The following is a 15,823-nucleotide window of genomic DNA, read 5'->3' as shown; positions in this document are numbered from 1 at the left end:
GGTGTTGGACATATAGCCAACAATGTAAAAGATGATTGTTTGATTCAAATTCAGCTCAGCCACAGGATGTAAATTCATTGACCGTAGTTTGCTGCCCAATCGTCTTATAGAGAAGATCGTGTTAGATGCTGAGCTGTGTCTCTCCGGCTCTGAGGGGGTTAAGCTCACACAGGCTGCGCCGCCAGAGGAGCCTGAGTGAAATCAGCCTCTGCAGGATCCCGTCCACAGTCACAGGCGCCGGATAGCAGCGCGCGAACACTCACCCTGAGAGCAGGTGGAGCAGAGGTGAAGCCGCGGTGTCCACGGCTTCACGGCAGCACTTGTTGAATCTACACCTTGAGGCCCGGACAGAGCAGACTGGACATGGTGATGCCTCTGTAACAGAAACACAGTGATGTTTTCCAGCATGTCGGGGGGCAGCTCATGATGCCTCCATCAACTCCCAGCAGAGCGCCGGAGACGCGGGCGGACAGAACAAGTTCCAGCGCTTTGACTCTTGAAATGGTGCTGGTGCGCGTCCATAAAGTGACTGTGGATATACGGGAGATGAGTAAGTATCATATATTTATCCGTCTAGTGTAGCTTCAGGTTTTATTTAAACAAGCACGTGTGCTACTCAGCTTCACTTGGTTGTGTTTTGTTCTGTCTCTATATATCTGGACACCATTACACTGTTTACTTCTGTCAAATGATGTAGATTTAAATACATTTCCCTTAAATAAAGATAAAGAATGTAGAATTATAAATAATGATGCATCAGCTAAAATGAACTTAACTCCTCTATAAATGATGAATATGTGAACACAATGCTGCCGTCTATGGTCTCTTTAGGAGGTGATATAATGTGATATGAGCTCTTAATCAAAGTTGATAATCGGTGTTAGTATTAGACCAGCTTAATTTCCCTCTGAAGAACAGCTCATTCGCCTTGGTCAGCCACAGTGTTTTTGGATTGGGATTGATCGCATGTCCCTCCCGAGCTGAGAGGTTTCAGCACCGGAGTCCGTGGACAGCGATAGACAGCGGGCTGCAGAGTGACAGACAGACGGTTCAGCACCGGACAGCGCTCACACAGTTTATCATTGAACCGTCTGTCACCCCGGTCAGCAAGAAAAGCGGCTGTGCCTCTTAAAGCTGATTAAAATATCTATTTGCTTGTCTGATGAGTGGATAAACCACCTGACATTGCTACTGTAGGACAGCGGCTCCTGGCTCTTCCGACAGCTTCTCAATCATTTCTCAGTTTTTCCCCTTCTTATTCCAGCCACAGAGAAGAAGGTGGGACCCTGATGCGGTCACCTGCAGGGCCATGTCTTCTTAATCCGTCAGACTGCCCATTCCAGTCTTTGCAAGTGACCCAGCAACTTGAGTGAAGATGATCAAAACGGGGCCTCGGCCGACGACCACCCTGCCACCGGACACCATGGACATCATCCGGAGCAAGACCCACACCCGCCGGGTGAGGCTCAACGTCGGGGGCCTCATCCACGAGGTCCTGTGGAGGACGCTGGACAGGCTTCCCCGCACCAGATTGGGCAAACTGAAAGACTGCAACACGCACGAATCCATTATAGAGATCTGCGACGACTACAGCTTGGACAACATGGAGTTCTTCTTCGACCGACACCCAGGGGCCTTCACCTCCATCCTCAACTTCTACCGTACAGGGAAGCTGCACATGATGGAGGAGATGTGCGCCCTGTCCTTCAGCCAAGAGCTGGACTTCTGGGGTATCGACGAGATCTACCTGGAGTCCTGCTGCCAGGCCAGGTACCACCAGAAGAAGGAGCAGATGAACGAGGAGCTCAAGAGAGAGGCTGAGAACATGAGGGATAGGGAGGGAGAGGAGTTTACCACCACGTGTTGTTCTGAGAAGAGGAAGAAACTCTGGGACCTCCTGGAGAAGCCGAGCTCATCGTTCTCTGCTAAGGTATAGTGTCACACACACACACACACACACACACGCACAGAGTCATTTCTCCATGACTGCAGAGAACATTACATTGACTTACATAGATTTTCTGCAACCTCAACTGTTGTTATTACTTGCCTAACCCATACTCTAACCTTAACCTAAAGCTAAACCTAAGTTTAATATAACCTTAAAAAGGTCTTAAAAAGTTAATGATTAATGTTATTGGTACTCTATTTGTCCCCATAATATCGGAACAGATGACTGACTAACAGATTTAGTTCCCACAACATGAGAAATACCTGGACCACACACAGACACACACACACACATTATATTTCTTTACTTCTGTTTTAGTGACTCACTGGCACAATAACCCGTAGCCCTTTCCCTAACCTTAACCATCACAACTTAATGGTTCAGGGTCTGTAATTATATAGCGCTTTATTTTCTTGAAGACCACTCAAAGTGCTTTACACTACTGTTCTGCCATTAACCCATCCACACACACATTCACACAATGCATCTATGTCACTATCTCTATCACACATCACTCATGTGAATGGAGGGGTTCAAACCACTGACCTTCTGGTTAGTGGATGACCCACTCTACCTCCTGAGCCATAGTCTCCCACACAAATAACCCTAAACCTATAACCTTAACCTAATTCTAACCCGATCATCCTCACTTTTCCAAAATGTCCTCACTCTGTAAGGTCTGTGCTCAAAATGGTTCTAACAAAAATACACTTACAAGTACACACACACACACACACACACACACAATGCTTTCTCTATCAAGAAGTGGAAAGGAAGTTGCTGACTTTGGGGTTCTAACGAATGTAGTTTAAATTTAGAAAATAATTAGATGAAAACAAAAAGGAGAGAGTATATGAGAAATTCAGTTCAACATCCAGAGGCTAGCACAAGTCTGTCTTTGAGGCCGGCTTGATCAGATGTTTGACTTTCTCTCAGCCTGAGCCGGTGCTTTTAATCTGTCACTTTCAGCAGCTGGAGTAGTGGGGGTGGCGGGATGGATGGCAGGATGGAGGAATGAGAGACAGATAGAGAGATATGTTGCACCCAGGGATGGATGTCAAGGCTTCTGTCTGCAAAAGTTTTTGAGCTGATTAATCAGTGTGTACTGAGAAGTATGTGACTTAGGAAACTAACTTTAATACTCCACTTAAATCAATAATCTCTGCTACCTTCCCGAGAAGAAAAGACTCAGCTGCTGTATTTCTGGGTAGTCAATTAAAACCTCTTTTTGTTGTTGTTGCTTTTTTAGATGAGTACATGACGGCCTTCATTGTCTCCCTTTATTGGTTTCAGTCAGATCCCTTGTTCCGAGTCAGCGTCCTCTGAATGCAAGTCTCCTGGGATAACTGAATGTTTGTTTTCCATTGGCATCACACGCCAGAGAGCTGTGACAGTCATCAGAGTTTAATCCATTTCAGGATTGCAAGAAAACCTGCTGCACAATATTTATATATATAAATATATTCTATATTTAGACCATCTAATAACCCCCTCCCCTTCCCTTCAACACCATCTTCTTAGCTTCATTAGCCACCCCTGCCTCTTTTCCAGAGCAGTATTCAATCATCCAGCTCGTTAACAGGCTCGTAGCTCAAACTCCAGGAACACTGGAGTACTTCACTTTGTCGGATCAATGGATGAAGTCGTGTTAACAGCAGTCTCATGTCAACTGACTTTGCAAAAGATGCGACGGGTTCAATTTTCAATTAAAATGTCAAACAACTACCCATTATTACCAATAAAACACATGTGTGTGGAGTCTGCCCACAGCAAGACGTCAAGAAGGGTTTTCAGTCGCTCTACATTTAACAGGGAGATTTTGTAGAGGAATTGTGTCAACTTTAGATTTTTCTTTGTACCATGGTCAGTTCATAGGCTGTGGAGAAGGTTTGTCTATTTAAATCCCGCTGAGTGAAGCTCACAGGGCTGGTCTTAGATAATTTCATCAGAGAATACTAAGCACAGAAAAACACTGAATTTAAAAATATATTATATGAATATATGAATATTATATGATGAAAATAGGTTCTGAGTTATTTAATACTATTTATAATTGTTCCTAAATCATAACATGTTTATTAGTGTTTGAATATCATCTTTCATTCTCACAGTAGCATCTAGTGAGACTGCACCTGAGCAGTATATGTTTGAAAATGGACATTTACTCAGCTCTGCTGCTGCTCACTGAGCTCACAGGACTATGAATTATGAACCAAAGGTCACTTTTCCTTATGTAACAATATTCAAACTGCAAATTCATAATAGGATCATGACCCGGTCGACGGCACAATCGGCTCTATTTTGCAAGCACGCAATATTTTTCAATAATAGAACCTTTTCTCTTTATTATAGTAATTATTAGACATGAGGTTCAAAGGCATCTTAACAAGCACAGTTTCCACTTCATGAAGTCCCCTCAGGTCCTCAACATTCATTACTGTACAATTTCAGCAATGGCTCATGTCTTTCCTCCACAGTGGTTTTGCCATTTAACTTGAATGATCAAATCTTTTACGCAGTCCAACAGAGAAATAGGAGCAGAATTTATGACCTTTCTCCCATGTTCATTGCAGCATGCAGGACCTTAACTAACACAAGAGCTGGGTGAACAACTGAGGGGCCCAGAAACTTTGAAACGAGCGAGAGGGGAGGGAGTCGGCCCTTGTTGACAAAATGGGGCCATTCTCTTGCCTCTATATGAGACAGAGGAAAGCCAAGATGTCAGATTGAGGTTAAATAGCAGGCGTTAAATGCAGACTTGTTTTCTGAAGTTTAATTGAAGAGTTGCATCTGTGAAATCTGTTCCCAAACACATATTCTGCCTCATTTATTTTTCAGTGCTGATGAAAATTTAATTGCACATTAATAACGCTTGACTCAATGCCAGAGAGACAAGGTGTGATCCGGAATATCTCTCGCCCCAGATGTCACCTTGTCCCAGACCTTTAGAGTTATAACCTCCCTCAAAACTTTGGTCATTTTCATGTCAGAGCAGCAGTGATGGACGCCACGTGTTTTCTGCTTGGGCATGTTGAGGTGTTACTTGATAATTATAGACCCTCTTGAGTCTGTATTTCCACCATGGGTCTGCGCACTAAATTATGTAGCACAACAATATGGACACTCCTGGAAACACTGGATATACTTGCAGGTAGTCAGTTCATCAATAAAAGATAAGCTGTTGTTGATAGAGAATGGTACGTGCTGAATGCCTGTGTCGTCATTTTTGACAGTATAGCGTGGCCCATTGGGAGGGAAGGTTAAGTGGGTTCGTGAATGAAACCAACCTATGTAATACAGCATGTCCTCAGCACGCCTGTGTTGCTCACTTCTCCCAGAGGTGCAGCTCAGTTTCGCACGGATTGTGGTCCGTCTTTCAATAAGTCACACCTCAGGGGATGTGGCAATCATTGTGGAGGTCTCCAAAACTGCCTTATTTTGAAATCCAGGTTTACGCAAGGTATTTCAGGTTATTTCAGCCTGTCTACGTTTGTGTGTGCTCCTCCGGTGGTTTGAAAAGGGTGAGGCTTAGCTGGGAGAAGGTGAAGTCACAGTTTACAAAATCAGTAAATCCAGAGTTTGTGTTTAATAGCACATTTCTCACAGTTTTTGGGCCTTGATACTTGTATGAAGAGTTAAATTATAAAGTTCCAATAGATCATTAATAGATTATTCCTGGGAAATATTCTCGTCAAGGCCTCAAAACAAACATATTTGCTGTTTTGATTTTTTAAAATTGATTGTATATAGATTTAATTTACAACATACAGCAAAAGCCAAATGTCACTCAGAGCACATACTCCGCCCACAGTCCCCTGATAAAACCACATTGAAATTCATTAGATCTGGATTTTTATTTGCACACACTCATAAATATCAGTCCATCAAGATGCATGAATTATCTTTTGAGAATCAAGGGAAGTTTTGAAAAACTCCTGATCTAGCAATGTTTAAGAAAGCGAAATAAAAAATTCCTGGAACCGCCCCCTGATATGGATCCGCACCAAAATTGTATGGGTTCTTCCTTGAGCCATACCTCACTCCTTCACAAACGTTTATGGAAATCAGTTGAGCAGTTTTTGAGGATTCCTGTTAACTAACAAATGAACACAGATGATAATATGACTTTCTCTGTGGAGGTAACAAAGAAACGAATCATATCAAAGAAACACTATAAAAAAAACTGCACACACATACACAGGATGAGAATCAAATCAAACCACAAAATCATCTACCAAGCTTATGAATATGCAGTAGACATTATATTTTACATGTCTTAATAGTAAATTCCTTCACTTTCACAGACTGAATAGGTTAAGTTTCAGGGTCTAAAAACAATGTTGACTCGCACAGCTTTCACATACCAGACTTTTTGGACAATTGGGAATTTCTTTTCTCCAAAAAGCCTTCCAGTGCTCGTTCTACCCTCCCAAGCTTCGGTCCAGAACAAGACGCTGAGCGATAAAAAACAGAGGACTGAGGCTGTTTGAACTAATTGCATCGAAACTTCTCCTCTCACTGAGCCAGAGACAGCCATGACTGCAGGCGATAAGCTGTACTTCTTACCGCACACATCAGATATGCCCAATTGACTTCACTGTGAGCACTCTGCTTTGTTGCATGTGAAGTCTTAGATCACTCAGAGCCACGGCTCCGTACGGAGTGATCCACTGCGTTCACTTACCTGCTGAATGTTCACCCCGTACGGCCTGCTGGGAGATAACTTTCCCCTAAGAATGAGGAGGAAATCGATGGCAGACACATTAAGATGTAAAGCAAAGCAGTGTTCAGGGAGGACGTGTGACTTTCCACGGCCCAGGAGTGTGTCACAGGGAGTGGAGTGGCACCAGAGGAGATGTGGTCTCTCATGATATTCACAGCTGCGGCTCAAAGAAGCAGAGCAAAGAGTTTCCTCTGTCTCTCTGTCTACCTCCCCCCTTAATTTTCTCATGCTGTCAATGTGTGTGTGTGTGTGTATGTGTGTTGTCTTGTTTTCTAGGATTGTTGCTGGGGGACAGAAACTCGTCCAATGTGCTTAGGCGAGCTTTGAATAGCCGTGAATCAATAGTACACACTTTCCCAGCTCACAGACTGATTACAGTGCCATATATCACAGAGTGAGTTTACACAGTCACAAGGACTCGTCAGCAGATTGATAGCGTGAATCAAACTCTCCGTCTGGCTCCTCCAGCAAGTAACCTTATCTGAGCGTGAGCTACAGTCCTGCACTGGGTATTTAACGGCTTATATCTTAAATCTTCTACATTCCTCAAAACATGCATATTTATTTCTCTTTTTTTCACTTGGCATTTTGTGGACATCCCAGTTACATCCTCACAGATGTGATGTTGACACATTGAGTGCGAGCACGCCTCCCTGCTTAGTTTTCTTCTCAGCTTTATTCCTCGTCTATCTTTAGCTTTGTCGTTCACCATTTGTTTTTGCTGCACTTGAAAGAAATGGACACTGTGCAAAGGCAACCACGCAGACTCTAATGAAGCTCTCCTCTATAAACTGAGTGGGACATTAGCATTATGGATTTGAAAGATCTCTTTGATGCTGTTTGATCAGCCTGTGCAGGAACGTGTGAGTGGACACGCACCTTTCGGAAGCAGCACGTCCCGTCAGAGTGGCTCCAAATCGACGGGGAAAATCTGCCCATCTGTGAACTGCAGACATGAGATTGTTTGTGTGATGTTCAGCGTTTCCATGCGCGTCTGGTTAAGCCTTTAAATGATTTCGACTTCAACACTCCAGTGGCAATCAGAGCTTCCACATGGTGTTGGAACCTAATGATCCTACACACTAAGGCCTTGTCCACACTTCTGTAGATATCTTTTTGAACAGATGTTTTCCCCTCCATAAAAAAAAAAAATCACTACCTCCACACAACCTTAATTTTACAAAATATCTCCCTCCAGAAGAGACCACGGAAACATTTAGAAACGCTAAAAGAAGCACGCCGGGCCTGTAGGTGGTGGTAAAGTCTACATCAACGATCCGCCAAATACGAGACAAGAACGTTGTAAGGCAGCTCAGGCAGCAGCTGATGTCTTACGCAGAAGAGTTTGATGTTGACTTGATGCATCAAGGAGACCAGAAGGTGGAACAATATACAAACGTTAACAGAGTAACATGAGCAATTGTGTCACCCCCAAGTCTGAAGATGTCTCCAAGGCACCCCCATTTATCTCCCTCCCCCCTGCGTCACCATTCCAACAGCACGTCCATGAAAGGCTAGAATGTCACTCTATGTTACATGTAGGTGTTTGCATCCTATTGGATAGTTAAGCCTGAAGCATGCTCACCTAAATCCCATTGTGTCCTTTACGTCTTGCTTCCGATGTAGTTTATAAAAAAGAGTTGGGGAAAAGAGTGTCTGTCTAAGGTATTTTTATTAGGTATGAAAGTCCATGAGCGTAGACACTACAATGTAGTTGTGCTAGTTGGCACTTTATCTATAACCTGACCTTGGGTATTGCTTGGAGAGAAAGGAGTGTGTATGAGACAGGCTCTATTCTCCTAATGGTGCTGCACAGATGTTATGTGTGAGGATGGTCAAAATTCCCTTCACAAGCTTATTTTTCATCCTTGGCCCACATATTCACATATTTGAGTTTTCATCGCTCTCAGTGCCCAAGTAGTTGTTTTTAGTAACAATGAAAAACCCAGTGCTCAGCACCAAATGGCAGATATATACATTGTAAGACTTGCCAGTAAACAAGAGATTAGTAATTAGAAGTGAATGAGCCAGATATTTTTATAGCATGTTGAGAACACAAAGAGAGCTAAATATTTATTTACACTATTGTCTGAGGTGGAGAAAACTATTTTTTACATGAGGTTTTGCTTAGAAACATGTTAATGTAGAAAAAACCCAATTGGATCTAGTGGCAGAATGTGATCCACGGAGCTCTTTGCACCAAATCTGAGGAGACATGATTTGATGAATTTGCTGTGATTTAAGCAGTTTAAATGAAAAATGATCAATAGATCAGTCAATTTCTGTGGGGTACAGATGGCCCTTTTCTACTAGTGCCACTCTGGAGCATAAAGTTTCGGATGAGGGACACAACTGAGACCCTCTGAACCTGCCCTTTAGTTTCCATGGAGAGAGGTGATCTAGCACGCTACATTAGCTTATCACACCAGCCAGCTGGGGCGGTACGGCACATTACACATGTGCACACAGACACACACAGATTCCCTCTGCTCTGTATCTATGTTAGACATACCTACAAAACTGCATGCTTTACTTTTAGTTCAATGCCTTATCTGGCTGTCCGTATATTTCTGTCACTTTTGTGGAACTGGGTTTGTGGCTGTAGAGGCTTTAACTGACGTTGACATTTTTTTTAAAAGCTCAAAGGTCAATGACGGGGGGGGACGGAGACACGACTACTTTGCTGCCGAACTTCATTCATTATTCACACAGGCCTGTCAGAGGGTGGAGAGAACATCACTCTCAAGAAGCTGTAGAGTGGTGTGGTCATCCGTAGAGTCAAACACAAGTTTCTCAAAGAGAGTTAGACATTTGAACCCAAAGCTATTGCGTGCTCAAACTGCTTCTTAAGCTACAGCTGCACGTCACTCCCCGGTTTTCATCACTCACTCTGCAGGCTGAGGCTGAAAAGGTCAATTTACAGCCACCCGAACAGGAATGGCACGCATGGCTGAATAATGCAATGCAATTCTGTTGTGGGCACGATGTACTGTACTTTCTGCAGTGACCCAGTCTACGTAATCCATCTCTGAACTTTCTCAGATTCCTCTTTACTCTTTCGACTTCTCACCCCAAACTCAATCGCTACACGTGCTGGACCTCCCTCGTCATTCCAGCCCAGCAAAATGATGGCTCGTGCATTTTTAACCAGCTGCCTTTGTCAAGGGCTTCTCATCCAGGGGCTCTTAGCTGATAGGTAAATGGTAAAGAAACACAATGCCATACCACTGTAACGGAGGAAGATCAGAGCGTTGGGCCTTTTGTTTGGCTTCATACAAAGGCTCAACAGATTTTGGTAGACATTAAAATTGCATCCACTTCTAATCTTCGCACGTTAGTCCTCTGGTTATTTGAGATGGTTGCGTGGCGGGGGTCAGACGTATGTGGGAGAAGTTACCGCGATGTGGAAATTTGTAATACAAACTTGTCTGAGGCAATTTCCATGCTGCTCTCTTGCACAAATTTTCTCCAGAAAGATGTTTCCATATGACTGAGCCTGTTTTATTCTACAGAAAATCAAACACAACAAAAATACACTTAAATTACCAACCCACTGCAATGAGGAGCAGAGTGCACGCTCTGAATAATGACTGTGTGCTTCTTATTTGTAATGAGGCTGATCACATGATACAGAGGAATAAATATGGTTCAGTACACAAATTCAAATCAGCCTGTCTCTTGCTTCTCGGTCCATACGTTTATTTTTGTTTGTCTCTGTCATGTCAAGATTTGTTCTTGTATAAAAAAAAATTATAATTCTGGAAACATACCTTCAAAGTAAAGTAAATTTATGACTTAAAATAACAGTTTACTTATTCTAATGATTTTTTAAAAAAATGCAAATACGTTCATCAACATATTCAACATAATATAAGATTCAAGACCATTGAGCATTTGAATAATCCTTTACTATATAATACGATGATATTATATCTTCCTTTATAATATTATTTCCCATTACATATGATATTAATTTATAGATTACAACTTTTATATTATGATTAATATTTTAAATGAAACTAATCTTCTGTATTTTATGCCATTTCAATTTAATTTAGAAAAAATGACAAGAAATCTGTTAGAAGTATGGCAGCAAAAGTTCCCAAAATTTACCATCAAAATACAGTTAAGTACAGTTTAAAATTAAAGTTTAGTTATTCTTCAGATATTCTTAAAGATACAAATACATGTTCTCTGACTATACATCTGTAGAGATTCGAGCCTTGACAAACACAACTTGGTTTCTGAAGTCGCTTGTCCCGGTGAAGTGAATCCACAGCAGCTGCTAGACTGAGCAGCAGTAATTACCTGAACTTGATACAGAGCCCAACACCTGAAAGCTCCATTGACAAACAATAGGGTTCAATAAATGTAAGAGCCAGTCTCTCACTGTGTGGGGCCTCACGCCCGTCTCAGTAGACAGAGTGAATTAAACAACGCTTCAGGTTTCAGTTGTGATGAGCGTCTCACCTTGCATCGATTTGATGGAATGCCGGTGACAATATCAGAAATGACAGCACAGTAAACAAAGCAGACTTTTTAATTTAATTTTCCAGTGAGTTTATCTATGAGACACAAACGCAGCTTCTAAATGAACAGAAGTGAAAAAGGCTGCACGCGTTATGTGACTGAAGTAAAATGTCAGCAGGAACAGAGGCAGATGGAAGAGAAAGATGTGCATTGTTCTCCAGACGCATCTCGTGCAATATCTTCTGCTCTTTAGCAAACAGCAAGACAAAAGAAAGAAATGTGTCGTGTTCTTTTATCCCGAGATATGAGAAGAGCCGGTCTCGGTTTGGTTCAACAAGTATTTATTCAGAAGCAATGAAAAGGTACAGCATAGCTATGGGCACTCAATGCACAGCCTCGGCTATCTAGTAGCACGGGGTAGTCAAGAGTCGCCCCGAACGGACGGCGGGTACAGTACTTATAATAGTAGGTATAACTTCATTGGTCAATAACGAGGGGGAGTCACTGTGGTTTAGACCTTGGCTCTCCCTTGCTGGTGCGCAGGCGTGGTCCCAGCCTCTTGGCACTGGAATCTGCGAATGATGAGGAGCCGCTCCCAGGTTCGCCCCTCCTCTGACAGTTGCTGGGCAAATCTTCACATTCTGACAGTGTTTTGGTTTGTGTTTTACAAACAAGCCTTGACACTGCTGAAGCCTTGTGGGTCTTCAGTAGTGTTGCAGATACGGTGTTGTTGTTCTTTGGAGTGAGAAACATTGCGTTCCTGCTTTATATGTGTGTAAGCATGCGCATTTTTCAGACAAGACAATGCCTTTCCTATCTGCCCTTCAGACTCTGGGGCAGCTGCTTGAATTCTTTCTAGGGCGTAGGTCACAGTTTCTTATGAAAACAGTGCATTCATGTATGTGTGATGTTTGAACAAGTTAAAGTACAGTGTATTGTATGCCACAGATTTACAGTCTCCACAACAGGCATTATCAGACAGGTGCGAGACTGAACTGCGATGTGACGCACACACACACACACACTAACCAACTTCAAGATTAAAACCAGCCAGCAACGGCTACTAAAAGTCACTATGTGAAGGCCACACATTCTCCACATATTCAGCCCAAACTGCCCCTGCCCCCCACCCCTGTCTAACATACTGCATTTATTTAGAGTTCAGTTCATTGCCATCTTCACAGACACACACACAAAGAAAAACATCGATTTTAGTCTTAACAAATGTCATCTTTACTTCTCATTTTACAGCTCGCATTCAGAGCCAGTGAGAAGAAAGATGTGGTTGTGGGATTGGTGCATATCTTTATATCTGATAACTAAATCTCTGTCTGCATGTGGCACGCATGTCTCAAGAGCCGTTCCTCTTCTTACATTTTGCATGCGTATTGTTAAGGGCCCAAGGAAGCAAAGTGCTGAATTTGGACACATGATATGTACAATATTAATAAACTTTGACATGCGACCAGCGCTCTGTAGCAGCGGCGGCTGGGACTCATCGGTGTAAGTGACGTTGTCGCTTCACTCAACTTTGAATGAACAGGTGAACAGCTCTTTGTGCAGCAGCTGGGATGAGGCTTGTGGCATGAGTCCTGCAGTCAGTCTCACTCGCTCAATTGCTGCCGTTACAGTTTCAGAAATAAAGCTGGAAACTGCATCTCCACAGGCCAAGCAAACTTTATCGAGGCCCCACGCGTTGCATCGTAATACCTGGTTCCTGAGGCGATTCCCAGTGTGGTTTACAGAGATTATGCAGCTCATGAGGTGAGGCTGCTTTGAGTGGGAGTGAGGTTAGAGGTTTTCCCCAGTTAACCCACCTCTAATGATCGTCATAGATTAGTCCGGCACAGGGAGATAACATCCTGCCTTTGCTTTGTTGTAATCTTCTCACCTCCCTGCTTGCTCCTGTGGACCCAAAAGAGCAGCTTGTTGAATTGAAGATCTATATGTGTGTGTGTGTGTGTGTGTGTGTGTGTGTGTGTGTGTGTGTGTGTGTGTGTGTGTTGTGTGTGTGTGTGTGTGTGTGTGTGTGTGTGTGTGTGTGTGTGTGTGTGTGTGTGTGTGTGTGTGTCTACCAAGGGACAAACAGTAATGGGGAGTTTCTGGATCAATGTATCCGCCCACTCTTTAATTCTTATGGAACACAATGACTCATTCAAAGCACCACAATCAATATGAAGAGAGCACAAAAAAGTCCTGGAGTATGTTTTTACTTTACTGAACTATTACATGAATATTGCATTAAAAAAAACAAGAAAACCAAATCCACAGGGAAAATTGTGCCATTGTGTTTTTTTTTCCCTTTTTTTCCACAACTACCATCCCCTGAGAGCTGTGTTGTTTGCACGAAGATGTTTGACGGGACTGTGGAGTAGAAGTATGGTTGTTAAAATTATACAGGGTGTTGCTCATCCTAATGAGGCCCAGTGTGTGAGGAGTGATGGAGCCACCTCAGTGTGACATCCAGCACAGCCCCACCAGATTGTCTACCTTCACACAGTAATGGCATTCCTCTCCCAAGAGACTTCTATAAATAAATCCGCTGTGACACACATGTATACACGCACACAAACACACATGCATGCACTAACTCACACATTTTACCTTCCGCTCTCTGAATTTCAGTTTTCAGCCTGTTATTCTCCCCATGAAGCACACACACACGCACGCACGCACGCACGCACGCACGCACGCACGCACGCACGCACACACACACACACACACGCACACACATGCACACACATGCACACACACAGACACAGTTGCGTCCTTAAATAGACACATTGATGTTGTAATTTCTGTTGATCGTGTGGGACGGGCTGGAGACTTTTCATTGGACTACATCAAACTGTTTGGCAGTCGTCAAGTTCCCCCAAAAGCAGACTGTCAGAATCACAAGTGTGTTTCTTTTCTAAATGAGCCGAAGGAACAGCAGAGGTGTTCTCTCATACAGAGGGAAAGAAAACGAGGAAGTGTGGGGGAGAGATGTTTACAGTAAGATAGAGTGGTATTTAACTGATTGGTCTCATAGCAGGGGGTCTGGGGGTTAGGGTTTTACTCAGCATCGTCACATAATTGGATATTTATATGTAATGTAGCAGAAAAATGCAAAGCACTGAATGTTTTTCCATTTTATTTGAAGAGATATTGTAGTTCTACATTTTGTGAATTCCACATATCTTGCCAAGAGTTGGAGAGATCATAGATTGATCATAGATCAGAACCGGATCGTATCTGTACACTAAGTATGAAGTGTTAGACTTAAAACAGTGTGAAACAGTTAGTCTGTCTCTGTCTTGAGGTCGTCTACCACTGTCCTGCTGCCCACAGCCTCGCAGTGTAACTTACACACAGTTTGTTCAATCTGCACAAAAACCGCAGTGTAACAGTAGGTCACAGTTTTATTTGGCCTATACACACTGAAAAAAGACATTTGTTGAACCAACTTAAAATATTACTTTGATTGCAAATATCCAAATCAATTACGTTGTTCAAATCAAAGTTATCAAGTTATATTAATGCAGTTGATCACTTTAATTTGAAAAAAAAAACATATTTCTATGTGAGATTCCAATTGAAGTAATTTTTTAAGTTGATGAACAATTATCTCTTTTCCGGTAAGAAAAGATGATGAAACTCAAAATCAATGAGATTTAGGTGAACAATTTTTTATATTAAGATACTGCTAAACTAGCTGTTTCCCTCTGCCTCCTGTCTTTATGCTAAGCTAAGCTAACTGGCTTCTTCATATAACAGGCATGTATGAGAGTGGCATCAATATTGTCATTTGGCAAGAATATAAGTGTATTTCCTAAAGTCTGCACTTTTAATCAAGTATTAGCCAGTGATATCCTGTGTGCACAGACGTTTGAGGGCTTGTGTGTGCTTGTTTCGATACGGCTGCTGTAACTGGGACGTAATGGGTGTTTCATTTGCACTTTATGGCACAGAACAAATAGAGCTGAGAAAAAATGTCCAGAGTAAACTCTGTCAGTGTGGATGGTACGAGGAGAACAACAGAGACACTGCTGCTGCAGCTGCTGTTCACTCACACTGTCTCAACTTCACTGTAGGTTTAATAAATTATCAAAATAATATATTCACCATAAGATCATATTTTCTCATATCTAGTTGTGGGACTTCTTGTCTTTATTATTGAGAGCTAGAATTAATACAGTAAAATTGATTTCCTCTTTTGTTTCAGTGTATTACTTTGGTTTTGTACAAACATTTTTCTTAAATAAAATGACTAAGTTGCTGCCACCATTTTGTGTGGTGGGAAGAGCCCTGTTTCACCTTCCCTAACTTCGCTATTAGTTAATTGTAGCCTGGAGGTTCAGTCATGTGCAGTCATCTTACCTATCCAGTCATGTACTCACCTCCTCCTTAACAATCAATCCTTCCAGCTTTACATGTTGTCCTGTGGTCCTGTCTACCCTTTGACACTGGTTTCAATTCAGACATTTTTGTTCTGCAAAGCATTTTAAGTTTTTATCAGCCTCCACCTTGATGCCTTATAGAAAATATCACGTGAAAGATGACCCCATCATTCAGGGATTCCATTGTTGCATCATTGAGATTTGAAAGAGTGGAGACCTTATTGGAGACAATTTGTTTTGGTGTTCTTGTCGTTGAGGTCCTCATTGAGGCCCCTGGATCCATAATACTGAAATTATTTT

At 42.4% G+C, this 15,823-nt stretch overlaps 2 protein-coding genes across 2 annotated transcripts in view; both read left to right on the top strand.

Annotated features, from left to right (window-relative positions):
- The window catches only part of LOC117761837 (olfactory receptor class A-like protein 4), a 946,130-nt gene that overhangs the window by 412,283 nt on the left and 518,024 nt on the right, over positions 1 to 15,823 (top strand). The gene's annotated exons all lie outside the window — the stretch shown is intronic.
- Positions 204 to 15,823, top strand: part of LOC117761792 (potassium voltage-gated channel subfamily B member 1-like) — a 34,612-nt gene continuing 18,992 nt past the window's right edge. The window contains exons 1-2 of the mRNA XM_034586037.1: positions 204 to 550; positions 1,265 to 1,930. Coding sequence (XP_034441928.1) covers positions 1,376 to 1,930 — 555 coding nt within the window. The 5' untranslated portion in view covers positions 204 to 550; positions 1,265 to 1,375. The remainder of the gene's footprint in view (positions 551 to 1,264; positions 1,931 to 15,823) is intronic.

Source organism: Hippoglossus hippoglossus, chromosome 5 (genome assembly GCF_009819705.1).
Source record: "Hippoglossus hippoglossus isolate fHipHip1 chromosome 5, fHipHip1.pri, whole genome shotgun sequence".
Classification (NCBI taxonomy): Eukaryota; Metazoa; Chordata; class Actinopteri; order Pleuronectiformes; family Pleuronectidae; genus Hippoglossus; species Hippoglossus hippoglossus.
This window is presented reverse-complemented; position numbering and strand designations above follow the sequence as displayed.